The 18,220-nt window shown below is 58.7% G+C and overlaps 5 protein-coding genes across 9 annotated transcripts; 1 reads left to right on the top strand and 4 right to left on the bottom strand.

The window, feature by feature from the left end:
• Window positions 1–2,737: 2,737 nt before the first annotated feature.
• On the bottom strand, window positions 2,738–3,586 carry LRRC10B (leucine rich repeat containing 10B). The gene has a single exon (XM_030240385.2). It carries the CDS (start codon window positions 3,584–3,586, stop codon window positions 2,738–2,740), a length of 849 nt encoding a protein of 282 aa, XP_030096245.2.
• An 866-nt stretch (window positions 3,587–4,452) lies between these two features.
• LOC108963102 (uncharacterized) lies at window positions 4,453–6,585 on the bottom strand. Of its 2 annotated transcripts, XM_050975164.1 has the most exons (7): window positions 6,028–6,585; window positions 5,746–5,957; window positions 5,229–5,308; window positions 5,102–5,152; window positions 4,900–4,980; window positions 4,754–4,826; window positions 4,453–4,680 (listed from the first exon to the last, which is right to left on the bottom strand). In XM_050975164.1, exons 1-7 carry the CDS (start codon window positions 6,312–6,314, stop codon window positions 4,550–4,552), a joined length of 915 nt encoding a protein of 304 aa, XP_050831121.1. In that variant the 5' UTR covers window positions 6,315–6,585; the 3' UTR covers window positions 4,453–4,549. The 2 variants fall into 2 exon arrangements, with proteins under 2 accessions (XP_050831121.1, XP_050831120.1); XM_050975163.1 differs by having other exon boundaries at window positions 4,754–4,980.
• A 139-nt stretch (window positions 6,586–6,724) lies between these two features.
• Window positions 6,725–8,715, bottom strand: SDHAF2 (succinate dehydrogenase complex assembly factor 2). Its single transcript, XM_009097113.4, has 4 exons — window positions 8,637–8,715; window positions 7,917–8,125; window positions 7,106–7,215; window positions 6,725–7,025 (listed from the first exon to the last, which is right to left on the bottom strand). Exons 1-4 carry the CDS (start codon window positions 8,649–8,651, stop codon window positions 6,895–6,897), a joined length of 465 nt encoding a protein of 154 aa, XP_009095361.1. The 5' UTR covers window positions 8,652–8,715; the 3' UTR covers window positions 6,725–6,894.
• CPSF7 (cleavage and polyadenylation specific factor 7) lies at window positions 8,716–16,448 on the top strand. The gene is made up of 10 exons (XM_050975162.1): window positions 8,716–8,755; window positions 9,365–9,485; window positions 11,847–12,065; window positions 12,521–12,624; window positions 12,871–13,016; window positions 14,247–14,652; window positions 14,727–14,845; window positions 14,919–15,084; window positions 15,170–15,343; window positions 15,424–16,448. The coding sequence occupies exons 2-9, from the start codon at window positions 9,432–9,434 to the stop codon at window positions 15,336–15,338; spliced, it is 1,383 nt and encodes a 460-aa protein (XP_050831119.1). The 5' UTR covers window positions 8,716–8,755; window positions 9,365–9,431; the 3' UTR covers window positions 15,339–15,343; window positions 15,424–16,448.
• On the bottom strand, window positions 16,378–18,095 carry TMEM216 (transmembrane protein 216). 4 transcript variants are annotated; one of them, XM_050975166.1, is made up of 5 exons: window positions 18,001–18,095; window positions 17,715–17,816; window positions 17,540–17,632; window positions 16,713–17,330; window positions 16,378–16,469 (listed from the first exon to the last, which is right to left on the bottom strand). In XM_050975166.1, exons 1-5 carry the CDS (start codon window positions 18,011–18,013, stop codon window positions 16,438–16,440), a joined length of 858 nt encoding a protein of 285 aa, XP_050831123.1. In that variant the 5' UTR covers window positions 18,014–18,095; the 3' UTR covers window positions 16,378–16,437. The 4 variants fall into 4 exon arrangements, with proteins under 4 accessions (XP_050831123.1, XP_050831124.1, XP_050831122.1 ...); XM_050975167.1 differs by having other exon boundaries at window positions 16,385–16,469; window positions 17,084–17,330; XM_050975168.1 differs by lacking the exon at window positions 16,378–16,469 and having other exon boundaries at window positions 16,880–17,039; window positions 17,129–17,330.
• Window positions 18,096–18,220: the final 125 nt, after the last annotated feature.

Genomic DNA, 18,220 nt, shown 5'->3' with positions numbered 1-18,220 from the left:
CATCTGTGGGATTGGAGGAATGCAGGGGGTGGATCCTGGGGTGGGAATGGGGGCATCACACATGGGTGTGTGCACACCCACAGTTGAGTTGGGCATCCCCCTGGCACTGAGCATCCCCCTCACAGCTCCAAGCATCCCCCGCACCTCAGGGTTATCCCTCCCAGCCCTGAGCCTTCCCACAGTATAATCCCACCCAAAACTCTGGGATCCTGCTAGGATTGGGATCCCCATGGGGTCTTCATCAGAAACAACACTGACCCCCACAGCTTGCCTGGAGCCAAGTGAGTGCCCATTCCATCCAGGTCTGGGCTGAGCTCCTTGGCATGGGATAGGTACTGGAATGTGGCTCCAAAGGGAAGGAAGAGGCAGGGAACCGTATCCTGTGTCCTGGTGCCATGGAAAAGGCACTGGTGGCTGTTAAATAATTCACAGAATGCTGGTCTTAAATAAATAAATGAAACTCCAAACTCAGGGGTGGCAGGAGGGCCATCCATGTTCTCCCTGCACAGGATAAGATCCCTCTGGATCCACCCTTCATGCCCCAGGATGCAGTGTTGGAGGTGACAGCAGGGGACAACACTGTCCCCTTGTCACCTGCACCCCCGTGGAGGGGAGGTGGCTGCTGTCTACTCCCGCTCCACCTCCAGCTGAGCCAAACCTGGGAATTTTGGCATTCCCAAGCTGCCAATGGCATTGGTGCCACTGATCCTGACTCTGCCTGGGCTCTTACACCAACGCCAGGCTCCTTTTATCCTTCCAAATCTTTGAAAGCGCAGCGATCTGGGCGCTCCTGTTGCACGGATTCGCAGCGATTCCCAATCCCATTGCCTTGTGCTGGCAGGCAGCGGGAGCAGATGGAAATAGCAGCGTGATCCCAGCTGCGGAGAGGCCACAAACCGTCGCACGCGGGGCCGGGAGAGGAGGCAGGGATATATATAGGGACAGACGTATGGATGATGCACTGCCGGCAGCGGGGACTCGCCGGTGCCAGCGGCCCCAAAATACTCGAGTGGAGCCGGAATCTGTCAGATTCCCACCGACTGCGGCAGCTCCTGGTCCCGGTGTCACCACCATCACCACCAGTGCCTGGATCCCAACCCAGCTCCTTGGGAAAAGCTGGGTGGTGAGAAAAGGCTGCAGAGAGGGAGGACCCCCTTATCCCAGGTGTCAGAGCTCCTGGATCTGATCCCAGCCAGGGGACAGGCTGGTGGCATCCAGAGCCACCTGCATCCTAATTCCTGCCGAATAGGTGGGCTGGCAGGGATCTGAATAGAGCTGCTGGCATCAGATCTTGCCTACATCAGGAGCTTGGAATGCTGAGGGTCCCTGCCAGGGTCAGCACCCTCAGGATCATGGATAATTCCTTGCTAATTAGCAGCAGTGTCTTCCCAGACAAAGCAACATCACTGTGGATCGATGGCATGAAGGGCTGGGAGACACTCAGAATTCCAGGAGTGTGTTCCTGGGATGTCGTGGGATCCTGGGATGCTCTGCCCTACAGTGATGGGTACCTGGGTGGGAAAAGGGATTGACAGCCTGCACCTATTGGGAAGACCTGATTCAAAGCTCCTGCTAAGCCCCAGATCCCTGAAATTACCCCAGAGGAGCTGGCACTGACAGCTTCTGCAGATCCCGCAGCTGAGGAAGTTCCACGTGTCCAAAATAGCCGTGGGTCCTGCTGCGGAATAGGAAGTGGAGGGAAAAGCCGGCAGCATCCGCCCTGCCAGTGCCGGAGCGGATGTGGCAGGAGCTCTGGCAGCCTCCCAGCCCCAACCCCAAATCCATGGCCATTAAAAGCGGATGTGTGGTTTGAAACCTCCAGTGAGCTGCAGACCTCGGATCCCCAAGCTTTCCATCACAGCAACTCAGCTCAGAGATGGACGGAGGGAATCAGGATTCCTTGGATGTCCAAAAGAAGAGGAGCTGGTGGTTGCACACCAGGATATGTCACTTGGTTTTAGGGGATCCCAAATAAACCCTTCCCTGAGGCTGGTTCCCACCACTTTTCTCTCACAACAAATTCCTTGGATTTGTGCTTTTTATTGTCTGCGTTTGGTCCAAGAGGCACTTGGAGAGAGGAAGAGGAAGGATAAGGTGTCAGCCCTGGATCTGGTGCCCATTTTGGACAGACTGTGCCAGGAATGAGCCTCCTCTTCCCACGGAGGCAAAACCCTGTCCAGGTTGGAGACAGGCAGTGCTTCAACCCAGGTGGAATTTTCATCAGCTCCTTTCTAAACCTGATGGCCAGGAGGAGCCTGGTGGAAAATTCTCTTCCCCAGCCCAATTCCAGCAGCAGGACGGGGTTCTCAGGGTTTGTGCCTTTGTTCACAAACCTCAGAGCTTTCCAGGATGATGGGATCCATGGAATGGCTGCAACCAGCATTGCTTTTTCCTGTGCTGCCCATTGGGACAGGAGTAAAGTACTTTCAGAGGTGGAGGAGTGGAAATGTCCCCGTTCTTGTGGGGTGGCAGTGTGGGAGCACCCCTCAGGGAAGGGGGCTGTATCCCAATGCAAGGCACCCTGGAGTAGATGGGATGCTCTCAGGTGGGATAACTATTGGGATTCATGAGCCCTACCAATCCAGGACACAATGCTGCTGTCCCAGCTGGATAAGGCTGATCCTCAGACCGCTGGTTTTCCTTTCTGGAGGCTGTGAACTTCCTCCTTTCCCAGCCCTAGATGGGAATTCCCTGGGAGGCAGGTGGAGGCTCTGCACCCCTTCAGGGGGACAGCGGCTCACGTTTCCTCAGGAGATCCCCTCAGGGCCGCAAATTCCCCCTCCCCATCCTCAGGCCCATCCTCGGGGGATACCGGGGCGGCCTCGGTGCCCTCCTCCTCCTCCTCCTGGCGCTGCAGGCTCTGCAGCCGCTCCTGCCGCGCTTCCATGTATTCCTGCGCCCCATCCCCCACCAGCTGCACTTCATCCCCGACACAGGGCGGCTGCCGGACGGGATTGTGGTCGTAGGACAGGAGGCGCAGGGAGGCGAGGCCGCTGAGGTCCGGGAAGCTGGCGATGCGGTTGCGATCCAGGTCGAGGACGCGGATGTGATCCATGCGCAGCAGCACGGGCGGGAACTCCTGGAAGCGGTTCCCGTAGAGCCAGAGCCCCCGCAGGCCGGCCATGCGGGGCAGCGCCGCGGGCAGCCGGCACAGCCGGTTGTCCCCCAGCTGGAGGCTGCGCAGCTCCGGCAGCTGCAGGAGGGCGCGGGGGAAGTGGGCCAAGAAGTTTCCCTCGATCCAGAGGCAGCGCAGGCTCTGGAGCTGGGCGAAGGCGGGCGGCAGCTCCTGCAGCCCGTTGCGGCCCAGGTACAGGTGCGCCAGGTGGGGCAGGTCGCACACGGCCTCGGGCACCTCCATCAGTTCGTTGCCGTCCAGGGCGAGGGTCCGCAGGTGCTGCAGCTCCGCCAGCTCGTCCGGGACCTCCCGCAGCCCCGCGTCGCTCAGGTAGAGCTTCCGCAGCCCCTGCTGAGCCCACAGCTCAGCCGGCACCTGCCGGCCCCGCACCTCCAGCCGCTGCTCGACGCCGTCGGGGCCCTCGGCGGCCGCCAGCCGGGCCCCGCGCCCCGAGGAGCCGCCGCTGCCCATCGCTCACTGGGACCGGCACCGGGACCGGCACCGGACCTGGCGCGGCGGCCGGGGGGGTGGAGGGCGACGCCGTGGCCATGGCAACGCGCAGCGGCCAGTGGGAGACCGCGCCAGCGGCGTAGAGGCCACGCCCCAGCACAAGTCACGCCCCGCCCCGCCGTTCGCGCCCATTTAGGCCACGCCTATCATTCCATTCACGCCCCGCCCCTTCGTTCCCACGCCCACCGAGTCCCATTCATGCCCCGTCCCGCCGTTCCCACGGCCCCATTCCCGTCCTACTTGTCCCGGTTCTGTCCCCAAACCAGGCAGGACCCCCTCACACCGCAGCAGTCCCAGCCCCTTTTCCAGCAGCCTGGCATCAGCGTCCTCACCCTGAATTCGGTGTGAGGCCCTAAACTGAGTGTGGGGTGCCTGGGCTGGGTGGGAATTCCTAAACAGGCAGGAGGGGCTCCCTGAGCTGTGTGTGGATGCTTTTACTGGGTGGGAGTCCTTAAACTGGTGAGGAGTCCCTCTGTGATTCCCCACATGCCCTGGGACCCTGCGGGGAGCCACTCCCTGGGGCACAGATCCCATTCCCCATGGCCAGGGAAGGTATGGAGGAAGCCTCTCCAAGTGCCTCACATGCCATGGCTGCCCACCCTACGGGGTCATTCCTCCTCCTCATCCTCCTGCTGCCCACCACAGCCCTTCCCGGACTTTCCTGCCGCAAATCAGCTGTGTCATCCCAAAGCCGGCTCGGAAAGCTGGAAAGCCGGGCTCATACAGCCCTCCAGCGGCAGCTGGCCAGGTGACACCCCCCAACCACCCAGACCCCTCCTGCCAGCTTTTGGGATGCAGGAAACCCCCAAAATGAGGGAGCAATCCAATGGCATCACAGAGGGTCTTTATTCCTCCTACGGGGATTTGGGAAAAGGCGAGCATGGGATTCCCAGGATGCAGCAGCACTTTTTTTTTGGGGGGGGGTCATGTCAGGGGGTCATCAATGCGCCACAGGTTGGTGGGACGGTTGTTGGTGCTGAAGCCACTGGGACTCGGGATCTGGATGCCCTCCACAGATCTCGGGGCCCAGGTGACTGGAGTGTGTGCCCACCAGCCTGGAAAATCCAGGAGGGATTAGTGAGGGGGGTGTCCACTCTTCCTGGGGGATGTGAGCCCCCCCGAACTCACCTGGTGCTATGGGAGCCAGCTGTGAGAGCTTGATCAGGTACTGGTTCTGGATGGTGCCATACCCCAGCGGCTTCTGAGGGATGCAGTGGGTTGGGAGCGTGGTCCCTTGGGAAAAGGGATGGGACAGGGGACAAGGCTGCACCCACCTTCACGGTAGTGACTCCCTTGGGTGCCACCTGGAGCTCCGGGGGGGCGAAGGGGGCTGGGTAGCCCATGGCAGGTTGGGGCTGTGTGGAGACATGGGGATGAGATCCTACTCCTTCCCATGCCCAGGCAGCTCCCGCTGCCTTAGAGCCCACTGGGAGCACTGGGACAGGATGTCCCTTGCCACCCCATCCCTTTGCTTACAGTGCTGCATATGGCAGAAAAGGAATCCATCCGACCATCACCGACATCAAGCTGTGGGATAGGAAAAGTATCCCCTAGGGTGCTGAGGGGTGGGCGGGACAGGGGACACAGTGGGGACAGGGCTCACGGGTTGCTCTGGTGGGGTGAGGTCACTCCTCGGGGTGGTCCCGGTGCAGCCCGACAGCTCCGTCGCCCTCAGTGGGACATCTGCGGGGAGCAGATGGAGCAGGGATGTCCCCTGTGTCCCCAGGCCTGGCATTACCTGAATACACCTGTCCCACTGTGTCTGAGGTGGGCAGGGGGTCTCCAACACTCCCAAAACCTCCTGACGTCTCACCTGGCTCCAGGAACACTGACATCCCAAAATCCCTTAGAGTTAGATGTGGCTCTGGGACCATCAATAATCCCAAAACCTTCCTGATGTTGGAGCTGGACCTGGAACCCCCAGGGCCCCACACCCTCCTTACAGAGGTTTCCTAGGAATCCTAACACTCCAAAATCCTCATAAGTACAGAGCTTTCCCTGGGATCACCAAGACCCCAGAATCTTCTGGGAATAGAGCTTTCCCTGGGATCTCAACACCCCAAAACCCTCCCACTAAGGCTGGAGCTTTCCCTGGGATTCCCAAGACCCCAAAATCATACCTGGCTTGGCAGGACTGGCGCAAGGGCTCTGGATGCCGTATTCCCCGGACGCTTTTGGGGCTCTCACCTCCCCGAAACGGAGGCGGGAAAAGGAGAAGCCAGTGGGATACTGACACTGAGGATCATCCACATGCTCGGGCAACATCCTGTGGTATTCAGGGCGCCCGAAGACCTTGAAGTCCTCGGCGGTGGTGGAAATGTCGGTGTCCTGGCTGTGGTGGGAATGGCTGTGACGGAGTGATCCCAAAATGTGCCCCCCAGACTCCTGGAGCAGGGACCTACCGCTCCACATGCGGGAAGATCACGGATCTGAGCTCTGAGTAGTTGTTGACGACATATCCCGAGCCGGTGTGGACGCCGAGGAGAGGGTGGATGCTCCTGTCACTGGGGGGCTCGATCCCCAAAACGTGCCCCTCCTTCAATTTCTGGGGTGACCCCGTGGGCCCCTTCCCAAAGGCTGCCTCGTAGGTGGTGACATACAAGCCCACGAGCTTGGAGGGGGGGCCCCTCACCATGGGGAACCCCGTCCCCAATCCCGTGGCGGGCGAATCCTGCGGCAGGGACGGCATGCTGGCTCTGGGAATGGGCCACTGGCGCCAGGAATGGCCTGAGGTACAGCCCTACGCCATGGCCAGAGCTGCACTGGAGCTGCAGGGCCTTCCCAGCAGGCCCCGAAGCTGTGGAATGCGCCTGTGGAACTCGACTCTGTCTCCCGGTAACCGCGACAACGGGGACCTCCCGTGAGACTGTCACCGGAGGGCAGGAGGTTGGACAACCTCCCTGCTTGTCCCTGGAGGGCACCACCGGGAACGTCCCACTCCAGCTCCAGGACAGCCCCCGCCCTGGGGTGGGGTCACCTCCTGGGGTTCCTGGGAAAAGGGGCAGGTGGGAATTGGGAATATCAGTGAGGTGGCATGTGCCAGATTGAGCTGGGAATGTCACCAAGGGCACGACCCCGATGTCACAAAGCAGGAGAGGGTCAGGGCCAGCAGCCAGGCAAGGCCAGTAGCCAGGGCTTTATTCAGCATTCCATGAGTGTCCAAAGGCTGCTGGGAGAGGACGAAAACCATAGGGAAGGTGGGAACACCAGTGCAGAGCCCCATGTCCCTGCGCTACTCCAGGGAATGGGGGACAGAGGCATCCCCTCCCTCAGCGTGGTGGCTCAAACAGATATTCCAGGTCCGGCTGCCGGAGCCTCTGCTCCCTGTTCCTGTTTTTGGCAAATTCCCTCAGCATGGCCATCACATCAGTGTCAAATTCTGCCGGCGTGGGCTTTGCTTCTGAAGGGAAAACAGGGAAAAATCAGCTCTGTGCTGTGCCCAGGTGCCATCCCGGTGTCCCAGGGTGTGGCCACACATACCAGTGGCCCAGTAATAAATGTCCCAGTCGTTACTGGGCTCATTGATGAGGCGGTCGTAGCGGTTCAGCTGCTCCTCACTCATGTGCGCCAGGTTCTCCTTGGCAAAGAGGCTGGACAGGGATGGATCAGGATGAGCGGGAGATGAAGGAGAAGCTGGGATATAGGAACCAGCTCAGTGTGATCCTGGAAAACACCGACCCCCAGCCTGCTCTCCCTCACCTCCATGGGTGGGAAAACACCTGCACAGCACTCCCAGAGAAGCTCTGGAATGCCCTTACCCAGCCTGGTCTGGTGATAGGCGTCCCTGCCCATGGCAGGGGGTGAAACTGGATGACCCTTAAGTCCCTTCCACCCCAAACCATTCCAGTTTTCCATGCACTAGTTCACGTGAAATATTGGAAAGGGATTCTTTCCTGAGAGGGTGGTGAGGCCCTGAAATAGACTTCCCAGAGACTCTATGGCTGCTCCATCCCTGGAAGTGTCCAAGCCAGGCTGGATAGGGCTTGGAGCAACTTGGGATAGTGAAAGGTGTCCTTGAGGTCCTTCCCCACCCAAATCATTCCAGAATTCCATAATTCTATGTCTCTAATCTATCCTTCAACCCCAAAATCCACGTGGCCTTGCGTTCACGTGTCCCAGGATTTACATACATCCTTCCCAAAGGATTTTGGCTCACTGAGCTCTCCCAGCTCTATTCCATCATTGGATCCTGAACCAGCAAGATCTTGGAGCAACTTATCCCGAGGATTTTTGCACTACCTCAATGAACTCTTCCCTGTTAATGTCCTGGAATACTCAGAGCCAAGCGCACCTGAGCAGGATGCAGTTTTCCAGCATCCCCCTTTTCCTGCTCTCATACAGCAGGCGGGCTCTCTTGGTGTCCAGTGGCTCATCCGGACGCTCCTGCCAGGGAGGCAGCGGGATCTCCAGCATGTCCTTCCCGGAATCCGTGGGGGAATCCCCCCGGTAGCTGCGTTGTGGGATCAGCGGCCACAGGAGCTGCCGGCGCAGGGAGCAGAGCTGGAAGGAACAGGGAAAGCACAGGGATATCAGGCCTGGGAGTGCCTGCTCACAGCGACCTCTCCAAATCCTACTGGACACGACTCCCAATCCCACCCCCCGCCAAACCCCGCTGCCCAGACCCCATCAATCCCCCAGACCTCCCTTTTCCCCCCAAAATCCCCTTCTGTCTGCTTAGACTCTCCTCCTTTTTCTCTCCTCTTTTCCCCTCAATACGCTAATTTACTTCCCATCCTGCCTCTCCCCCAAACTCACCCCTTTCCCCTCCTTTTCCTTTCCCTTCTCTACCCTTTTTTCCCCTTTCCCTTCCTTTCCCTCCGTTTTTTCCCTTTCCCACACTCCCCTTCTTTTCCCCCTTTCCTCACTGTTTTTCCCTCTTCTTCCCCTTTTACCCCTTTTTTCACCCTTTTCCTCGCACTTTAACCTGTTTTTTCGCCTCTCCCTCCCTCCTATCCCCTTTCACCTCTTTCCCTTCCCTTTGCCCTCCCAGTTTTCCCCCTTCCCCCCCAACCCTGGCCGCCGCCATCTTGCCGGGTGCCGCTCTGGCCGCGCCCCCTCCTGGCTCGATGGGGCGGGGCGTGCCGGAAGTGGGCGTGGCCACGCCCGGAAGTGGGCGCGGCGGCGCTGGCGGTGAGCGCGGGCGGCGCGCGCGGGGCTGGGATCGGGGGAGGGGGGGCCCGGGGTGGGGGGTGCGACCTATCGCGACATATCGCGACCCGCCGTCCCCTCCTCTCACATTCCCCCTGCCCAGAAACCCCCCAGCGCGGGCCCCGCCGCTCCGCTGGGCCGCATATGGCGGGGACGGGGCGGCGCGGAAAGGGGGGGGGCAGTGGGCGATCGTGGGGAGCACAGGGAATTTGGGGGGAAACAGGGATTTAGGGGGGAGACAGGATATGGAGGGACAGAAGGATCTGGGGGGACACGGATTTGGAGGGAAATGGGATTTGGGGGGGCACAGGGATTTGGGGAGCAGAGGGGATTCAGGGGGACACAGGGATTTAGGGGGGACATGGGATTTGGGGGGACACAGGGATTTAGGGGGAAGAGGGGATTTGAGAGGCAGAGGGGAAATAGGGGGTAAAAGGGATTATGGGGGGCAGAGGTATTTGGAGGGAAGAGGGGGTTTAGGGGGACACAGGGACTGGGGTGAGGAAATGGGATTTGGGGCACACAGGGATCTGGGGGGACGCCCCCAGCGGGTCCCCAGGGCCTCACTGACCCCCTGCCCCCCATTCCCAGAGCACCTTCCGTGTCCTGGCTCCGCCCGGTCCCAGCCCGGGCTCCCGCTCTTCCTGCCTCTGGAAATATGTCCGAGGGAGTGGATCTGATTGACATCTACGCCGACGAGGAGTTCACCCAGGTGAGGGCTGAGATGGGGGTGCAGATACCCCCCCTTTCTTTCGGGAAGAGATCCCAGTGTCCTGCAGCTCATCCCAGTGGAAGATGCAACTGGTGTGGCTGGGAAAAGGGAAGGATCATTCCCAATCGTTCCCAGATCTTAGTGGCTGCCAGCTCCAGCTGTGATTAAAGGGTTTCCCTGTGGGTTGTGACACGTGTCTGGTCACGGAATGTTTGGGATTTAAGAGCTTGATTGAGTCCTGGTTGGAAAAATGAGAAATCCCAGCTGGAAGAGGCACTTCCAGGGAATTACACAGTGAAGGGATACCAGGAGCCAAATTCATGGGATCACCCAGGCTGGGAATCTGTGCAGGAGTTGCTGTTCCTGTGCTGCTTGTCCCATCCCAGGGATTCACAGGAGGAAATGATGAAGGAAGGGGGTGTTGGAGAAGCAGATTTTAGGGAGTTCATGGATATGGGAAAGCAAGTGCAAAGGCAGATGTTGGAAAATTTGAAACTGCCATGGAAAGATTGTGGAAAGAAGTTGGCAAGAGGAAAAGTCATGGAAACTGGGAGCAAAGCACCCGGAGGAAGGAATCACCATGGAGAAAGGAATTCCTGTGAACTGAAGTGATCAAGAGAAGCTTCTTCTGGTTACTGGATGAGAACATCCCATGGAATCTCCTGGGAGGACCAAGTGGCTGGAGGATTCTCAAAGCTGGAATGGTGATCCAGGCCATTGACCCTGGCATGTTCCTCCCTTTGGGATGTGTGGCAGGAGAGCACCTGGAATGAATCCATGCCAGGATCAAAGCAGTGGGGAGGTGCTGTGGTGTCGCTGTAGCACTCCAGGGATGCCAGTGTAATTCCAAATCCTACATTCCCACATGGTGATTCCCACTAACAGTGCCCAGCTTCATCCCTGTGCACCTCAACTCAGTGTGCATGGATGGGGAGCAGGAAAATCCCTAAAATCTCCCAAGCTGAATCCCCTAAGTAGCAGAACTGAGGGAGTCCAAGGAATTCCTCCTCTAGCCCCTCCTTCCTATTTTTGGTCTTGACTTTCTGAAACTTCCAGGCGGGAATCTTCCAGCCTTGGGCTGTGTCCAAAGGCTCCTGGTGGAGGTGGGAGCGTGGGAGTTGGATTAACCAAACACTTGAGCTTTTTTAGGAAATGAACACAAAACTACAGCTCCCTTTTCAAATCATTCTTTTATCAGCTGCAGGGAAAGAGCTGGATGCAAAAGTTCAGGGAGAGGGAAAGTGGTTGGATTTTTGGATTCCTGGGTTTCCACAATCTTTGGAAAGCTGTGTGCTGAGCATCCTTCTCTGTCCAGCTCCCAAGAGGATGTTTGCAATTCCCTGATCCTCAGACTGTCTCCAGCAGAAAACATTCTCCAAACTGCCTGGAATTGAAAATTTGGGAGCAGAACCTCTGGTTTTTATGGCACACCAGCTCCTGTGGGATGGATCCTCATGTAATGATTTGTGGGATGAAACACTCAGCACAATCTGAACGAAGAACTGGGATCCATAGTAAACACAGCACTTGCTGGACATTCCAAATTAAATATAGCCTTGGACAGAGTGGGAATTGGGAGGCAGATCTAGGACACACTGGAATTCCCAGCTCTGGAGCTTCCTCTGCCAAAGGGACAGAGCCAACGTGTGGGAGCTCCTACCCTAAAAAGAGCTTTTTTTTCTCCAAAAATGAGCAAGTTTGGGGTGCTGGGCATGGTTTGAGGGGAGTGTGCAATTTCCCACGTTGTATTTTTGGGAAACATGTGTTGCCAAGGAGCAATAGCCTCATCCCTGGAGGGCATTTGGTTTTCCACCACTGAATTCTTCCCCTCCAAATTGGGAATTTCTTCCTGCTGGCAGCAACAGGGTCTTGTCCTGTTGTGTGGGATCCAAGTGGGCTGTTCCGTGTGCTGGAGCTCAGTGGGGGTTTAGATGAGATATTGGGAAGAATTTCTTCCCTGTGAGGATGGTGAGGCCCCAGAACGGATTTCCAGGGAAACTGTGGCTGCTCCATCCCTGGAAGTGTTCCAGGCCAGTTCCAGGTTGGACAGGGCTTGGAGAAACCTGGGATAGTGGAAGGTGTCCCATGGCAGGGGGTGGGATGGAATGATCCTTATTCCAACCCCAACCATTTCATGATTCCATGAAATCGGAGCCCATCATCCTGTTTTTTGGGATTGCCCTGGCAAGGGGTGGCTGTAATTCCCAACTGTGCAGAGACCCAAACCAAGTGATTTGGGCCTTAAACTTTTGAACTCAGCTTGGAAATTCCGCTTGGGAATTGGGACAGCAGGTTTGGAAACAGCAAAGAAGGCTTCCCAAGCCCTTCCCAAGCCAGGATCTCATGACGTTTTCCCAGCAGGACCCAGAGTTCAGTAATGCTGACCAGATGGATCTCTACGACGACGTGTTAGCAGCCAGCTCCCAGCCCCAGGAAAAGCGTTCCAGCAGCTCAGAAGCACCTCCAGAGATCCGTCAGGAGCCGTCTCCCAAGCCCAACAGCAAACCCCCGGCCATCCTGTACACCTACAGTGGGCTCCGGAACAAGAGGGCTGCCGTCTACATCGGGAGCTTCTCCTGGGTGAGTTCATCTTCCTGGGAAATTTGGGATTCCTGGGGAACCTCTGAGGGGCTGCGGGGCTCTCTACGGGAGTGGCAGGGATTTTGAGGGGCCTGCTCCTCCTCAATCCTGAGCTGGTGTCCTGAGCTGGATTGTGAGCTGGGCTTGGCTTTGTGATCCTCAGGGAAAAGAGATTTGTATCCCTGAGGAGCTTCTGGGCTGGGGTATCTGCTGATGTCCCTTTGAAGCTGTGACTTTGGGGTGCTGCTCCTGAGTTGCCTTCTCCTGCTCAGGGGTTCAGGAACAGTTTTGGGAAGGCTCTGTCTTGTCTGGAGAACTTGTTGCTGTTATCCATTTCCAAGGCTTGTTCCAGATGATTTTAAGTTCCCTGAGGAAGTCTGGAGGTGACATTCCTCAGGTGGATGGGGGGACACTGGGGACAGACATGGATACCAGCCTGTTCCCTATGCCCGCAGTGGACGACTGATCAGCAGCTGATCCAGACCATCCGCTCCGTTGGAGTCTACGACGTGGTGGAGCTGAAATTTGCGGAGAACCGAGCCAATGGCCAATCCAAGGGGTGAGAGCCAATGGAATTTCGGGTGGGAATGATGGGAGCCAGGCCCTCATTGCCACATCCATTGTTTGGTGGAGGGTGAGGGAGCAGCTGGTGCTTTTCCTGCCTGGGACAGGGAATTCATGGAGCATGCCAAAGAGCATGGAAAAGTGAGGAGGGGGCATGGAATGGCAGGATGGGATCAGGAGGAGGGTCTGACGGAGGTCTGTGTAGCAGGTTTGGGGCTCAACCTCCCTCTCTCCTGTGCAGGTATGCGGAGGTGGTGGTGGCCTCCGAGAACTCAGTCCATAAACTCCTGGAGCTGCTTCCTGGAAAGATCCTGAATGGAGACAAGGTGGAGGTGAGACTGGCGACCCGGCAGAACCTGTCGCAGTTCGAGGCTCAGGCTCGCAAACGTGAGTGTGGCGCCGGTGTGAGGCGGGGGCGGGGGGGGATGTTCCATCTCACACACATCCCAAATCCCCCCCAGATCAGCTGCCAGGCCCAGCCCAGCGAGCCCTCGGGATGGGGGGAATCCCTGCCAGGAGCATCTGGGGGTTGTTTTTCCCATTCCTGAGACGACTTGGCTCCTGACCCGAGTCTTTATGATCCCCTTTTAGGTGCTCCCACACTGCGAAGATCCCTCGTAGCCTCCTCCTCCTCCTCTCCAAACTGAATGGGCTTAAGCTCTTCAGGCTCTCAGCATAGCTAAGACCCTCCATATCTATTAGTAGCTCCTCTCTGGATCTGCTCCAGAATTTTTCCATCCCTGCGGAGGTAAGGTGCCCAACACTGGAGGAATATTCCAGCTGGGGCCTGGCCGTGGGCGTCCCTCAATGGCAATAGGTGGTCCTGGCCTCACTCCGCAGCGATGCGATGGGATCCGCAGGGATTGTCCTGGCAGGAGCATGTCCGAGGAGGTCTTGGCCAGCTCTGGTCTTTGTAGATCCCTTGGCATGTTTTGTGCAAGGAAAACTCCCCCTTCCCAGCAGAGTTGCTTCGCTCCCTTCCTTTGGCTCAGGTGCCCGAGGGGACCGGCTGCTTGGTGCTTAGGCTGTGTCCCAACTTGCCCTGCAGTTTTGGTGGAGCAGGGAGTGTTCCCTGGGCCGAGTTCCGGCTGCCCCCAGGGCACAGCGGAGCTCCCATGCACCCTTTTGGCACAGCTGGGAGCCGTGGCTCCTGTCACACCCCTTCTGTCTCATCCTCAATGCCTCTTTGGATAGGGCAAGGCTTCTTGACCCTCTTGGAATGCTGAGTTTTCCTTCCTCTAGCAGCAGCTCCGTTGCTGTCAGCACTTGAGTTCTGTCCCCTCATGTTCTTCCATGCTTGGGCCTCTCCAAATCCACGTGTGAATCTCAGGCTCTCCGGGTCTTTGGATGTCTTTGGGGATCTCTCACCATTCCTTGTGGATTTTGGCTCCTGTCCCTGTGACCTGCCTGTCCTCAGGGCACTGTGTGGGGTCTTGCTGGAAAGCTGGGCCCCTCTTGGAAAAACATATGGAAGCGGAGGCTAAATGTGGCTGGCTGGATCTCTCTCTGGGCACCTCCAGCCCTCCAGGGGTGGGAGGAAGAGGAGGAGCAGGAGGTCTCAGAGACCTGGATACCCTCCAGCTGCACCTCACAGCTCTTTCCCCATGCCACTTCCAGGTGTGCCTCCGCGGGCCCACTCCCGGGATTCCATGGATGCGGTGGACGGCCGGGCGACACCGACGGAGAACGCGCTGCCCCCCACCCGCATGGAGAAGCCTCCCTCGGTCCTGCCCTTCTTCAGCCGCCCCCCCGCGCTGCCCCTCATGGGGCTACCCCCCCCTCCCATGCCCCCCCCGCCTCCCCTCTCCTCCGCTTTCGGAGTCCCTCCACCTCCCCCTGGAATTCCCTACCAGCACCTGCTGCCTCCACCACCCCGGCTGCCCCCACCCCTGGCTGTGCCCCCGCCAGGGGCTGTGCCCCCTGCCCTGCACCTCAATCCCGCCTTCTTCCCGCCACCCACCGCCGCCCTGGGACCTCCTCCAGATACCTATGGCAAGGCCATGGCTCCCTACAACCACAGCAGGTGAGCCAGGCAGGAGTGGGGTTGGGATGCTCAGGGAGGATCCCGCTGAACCTGCGCTCCTGCTGTACCAACAGCCGGGAGCTGGGCCCGCCGATCCCGGCTGTGAGCGAAGGCGAGTTTGAGGAGATCATGAACCGCAACCGCGCCATCTCCAGCAGCGCCATTTCCAAGGCGGTGTCCGGTGCCAGTGCAGGTACTTCCTGTGTCCCTCATGTCCCCTGTCCCGGGATGGATTCCCGCTCCTGATCCCCTGCTCCGCTCTCCAGGGGATTACAGCAACGCCATCGAAACGCTGCTCACAGCCATCGCTGTCATCAAGCAGTCACGCGTGGCCAGTGATGAGCGGTGCCGCGTCCTCCTCTCTTCCCTCAAGGATTGCCTGCATGGAATTGAGGCCAAATCCTACAGCAGCAGCTCCAGCAGCAGCTCCAGGTATCCCCCTGGATCCAGAGAAGGGGATCCTCCCTGCAGGTGAGCGATTGAAAAATCACTCTTTGGGTTTTGTCTCCTCTCAAAGGAAAAGACACCGATCCCGGGAGCGTTCTCCCAGCCGGTCCCGCGAGAGCAGCCGGCGGCACCGGGATCTGCTCCACAGTGACGATCGGCACGAGGATTATTTCCCGGAGCGGAGCCGAGAGCACGAGCGGCATCGGGACAGGGACAGAGACAGGGACCGGCACCACTGAGACAGGTGGGAGGCTCAGGAATCCCCTGGAAGCATGAGGGATGAGGGAAGGGCACTCTCACCATTCCTCTCCTCTCTCCCGACAGGAATCTGGCAGGAAGTGGTTTTTAATGGACTCTATCTCCTCACCTCGACCAGGATGCCGTGCCCGAGGCTGCTCCGCCCCGTTCCAGTCCCTTCCTCGCCACCGCAGCCCCCTCTGGGCGGGAACCCCGCCCGCACCTCGTGGCCTTGGGAATCCCCCCCACCACTGCTGCTGCTTCCTGGGGCCATCCCGCTCCGCTCTGTGGATACTCGGACCCAAAGAGAAATGGTGCTTATATTCCATGGAGGGAGGTTTGTGAGCCCTTCCCAGTCCGGGGGGGAAGAGAGGAGACGGAGCCCTCCCTGTGCAGCTTGGGAGCTTGGAGATGCACAGCTCCCGATCCTGGGATCTGGAGCCATGTGCCATCCTCTGGATTGCCTGGGGACACTCGCGTCCCCATCGCCCTGGTGGGACACTGTGCCACGCTCCTCCTTTGCCCCTGCACCCTCCAGGAGCTGGGAAAAAGGGGCTGGAGCTGGGCGGGGGGTCATCCTCTCTATCCCAACATTCCCCACAGCAGCATTCCCACCCAAACGGCAGCTCCGGCCTCTCCCGCAGAGCCTTCCTTGTTTTAGAGGAAGCGGAAGAGGCAGGGCAGGCTGTGACCCCCTTGTGTCCCCTTAGAATCCCAAGAAGGAGAGGGAGGGAGAGCCCAGGAGGGTCAGGATGAGCCAGGACACACTGGGTGACTTCTAGGGCTGGAATCGCACTCAGGTGGGAAAATCCAGGCCCTCCAAGTCTTTTTAAGTTGAAATAACCCAAATTCAGGAAAAACCACCCCGATTTTCCCAAGCCCCGCGAGGTGGGAGCACTCGGCAGGAGAGCTCCGGGTTTTTTTTTACTTACCGCCACAGATTTTTAGTTTCTTTCCAAATAGAGGAGGGGGGGAAAAGATTCCCCCCAAATTGCAGAGCAAATCCCTGGAAGCCCCGGCGAGGCGCCGCCCCTCCTGCTCGCAGTGATTAGATTTGTCTTTGGATAGGTTGGAATTGTGTAATAAACTCAGATGACATTGTCAGTCTTTTACACAGCGCTCCTGTTGCCTTCCTATGGTGGGATTTGGGATAATGAGGGAATGGGAGGGATTTGGGGAGGTCTGTGCACCTATGTCCCTCACCCTCTTCCTCCTCCAGTGGGTTTCTGTGCTTCCCAAACTGGCTCAGAGGTGCTGGAAGCACCTGAGCATTCCCAGGGGGACCCACATTCCTGGGCACCAAGTAAAAATAAATATTTATTGGAAAATAGTGAATTATTCAGGAAGGTCATAGAAAAAAAAAGGATTCTTCATACCTTGAGCTGGCTCAAGCTCTGAGGAGTCCAAGTGGATTGGAGAATGGGAAAGGTGAGAGGGATATGTCCAGGGAGTAGTGAGTGAAGTGGGAAGTGGGAAAAGGGAGAGATGAATCTCTGGCAGCAGGTCCCTGGTGAAGTGGGAAGCAAGAAAAATGAGAGGGATATGTCCACGTAGAAGCAACAAAGGTGGGACAGATGTGTCCAGGTGGCGCAAGGTGAAATGGGCAGTGGGAAAGGAGGGATCCTCCCCCTTCCTGGGGCTGGGAAATGGAGCTGGTGATGCTCCCCTGCATCCCTGGGCCGTGTCCTCAGTAGGGATCCACGCTGTGGAAAAGGACAGAGACAGGATGTGTGGGTGCCAAACCAACCTGGCAGCTCCCACGCCGGCTCCCCCAGTTCCTGGGATGTGGCACCTGGAGAAGGAGAGAAGTGCCAGGAAGCCCAGGAGCAGCTCCAGGCCATAGAAGAGGAGCAGGATGGCACTCAGGAACGCTTCCAGGCGCAGGGAATATGTCTGGAGCAGCAGGTAGTACACGGCCAGCACAGCTGCCGGCACTGTAAGTGCCAGGCTGAGGGACAGCGGCACCTTCCGCTGGCACAGGTTCCCCTTGGAGCCTGTGGAACACAAAGTTGGGATCAGATCATGGAAATCATGGGAGGGTTTTGGGTGGGGAATTAAATGTCCCGTTCCGCTGGGCAGGGACACGCTCCTCTAGCCCAGGTTGCTGCCTGCCTCATCCAACCTGAACAGCCAGGGATGGTCTTTGGGGGTGTCCCAAGACACTGCACTCCCTGAGGAGCGTCTGGCATTCAGGGGCACTCACCGAAGAAGATGCGTGTGGCCTCAATGCCGAGGTAGAGGAGAAGCAGCACCACGTCCAGCACCAAGTTGGAGACGGGATAGGGCAGGAGCAGCACTGCAGGAAAAGCACCGCCCTCAGCACCACATTCCTGCCCGTCCCGGCGGGATGGGGAAGAGTTCAGGAGGGAAGGACTCACCTTTGTACACGAACACGAACGCTTCCAGGAGAAAATATGTGGCGCAGTACCAGCCATTGAGGAAGAGCAGGACCTGCAGCGGAGCCGAGGAGCGATGGCGGTCTGAGGGGACACGGGGCGGCCATGAGGGGGTGGCACGGGGCGGGCATGGCAGCGCGGCCCCCGGAGCCCTGCAGCGCCTGGCCACCCCCCTGCCTCGTTCCCAGCGCCGCTCCCAGCGCGGATTCCTCCCGGTACACCCCGTACCCTCAGGAATGCCCCGTTTCCCCCCCGGTCCTGTTCCCACCCCTGGGCGCCATCTTCCATCTCCATGGGAACCGCCGCCGCCGCGCTCGCCCGCACGGGGGCGCCGAGGGCGATGGCGCGGGGCGGGGGTGGGGGAGCCGCTCTATCCCCCGTCCTCTGGGTGGTTCGGCGGCGCGCGCGCCGCCACTCTACACGCACCTCTCTATGGTTGGAGGACCGAGCGCCGTCCCTCGGGTTCGAGTCCCCCTCCCTCCTAGCCC

The sequence above is a fragment of the Serinus canaria genome, chromosome 5 (genome assembly GCF_022539315.1).
Source record: "Serinus canaria isolate serCan28SL12 chromosome 5, serCan2020, whole genome shotgun sequence".
Lineage (NCBI taxonomy): Eukaryota > Metazoa > Chordata > Aves > Passeriformes > Fringillidae > Serinus > Serinus canaria.
This window is presented reverse-complemented; position numbering and strand designations above follow the sequence as displayed.

Coding starts and splice junctions, on each gene's coding strand:
- LRRC10B (XM_030240385.2), bottom strand. CDS start 3,586: ATGGGCAGCGGCGGCTCCTCGGGGCGCGGGGCCCGGCTGGCGGCCGCC.
- LOC108963102 (XM_050975163.1), bottom strand. CDS start 6,314: ATGCCGTCCCTGCCGCAGGATTCGCCCGCCACGGGATTGGGGACGGGG. Junction 5,309..5,745: donor CGCCAGTCCTGCCAAGCCAG/GTATGATTTTGG, acceptor TGCTCCCCGCAG/ATGTCCCACTGAGGGCGACG. Junction 4,681..4,753: donor GCTGGCTCCCATAGCACCAG/GTGAGTTCGGGG, acceptor TGGATTTTCCAG/GCTGGTGGGCACACACTCCA.
- SDHAF2 (XM_009097113.4), bottom strand. Junction 7,216..7,916: donor GAAAACTGCATCCTGCTCAG/GTGCGCTTGGCT, acceptor ATCCCTGTCCAG/CCTCTTTGCCAAGGAGAACC. Junction 7,026..7,105: donor CATTTATTACTGGGCCACTG/GTATGTGTGGCC, acceptor TTTTCCCTTCAG/AAGCAAAGCCCACGCCGGCA.
- CPSF7 (XM_050975162.1), top strand. CDS start 9,432: ATGTCCGAGGGAGTGGATCTGATTGACATCTACGCCGACGAGGAGTTC. Junction 9,486..11,846: donor CCGACGAGGAGTTCACCCAG/GTGAGGGCTGAG, acceptor TTTTCCCAGCAG/GACCCAGAGTTCAGTAATGC. Junction 12,625..12,870: donor GCCAATGGCCAATCCAAGGG/GTGAGAGCCAAT, acceptor TCTCCTGTGCAG/GTATGCGGAGGTGGTGGTGG.
- TMEM216 (XM_050975165.1), bottom strand. Junction 17,633..17,714: donor GTTCGTGTTCGTGTACAAAG/GTGAGTCCTTCC, acceptor CTTTTCCTGCAG/TGCTGCTCCTGCCCTATCCC. Junction 17,331..17,539: donor GGCCACACGCATCTTCTTCG/GTGAGTGCCCCT, acceptor TGTGTTCCACAG/GCTCCAAGGGGAACCTGTGC.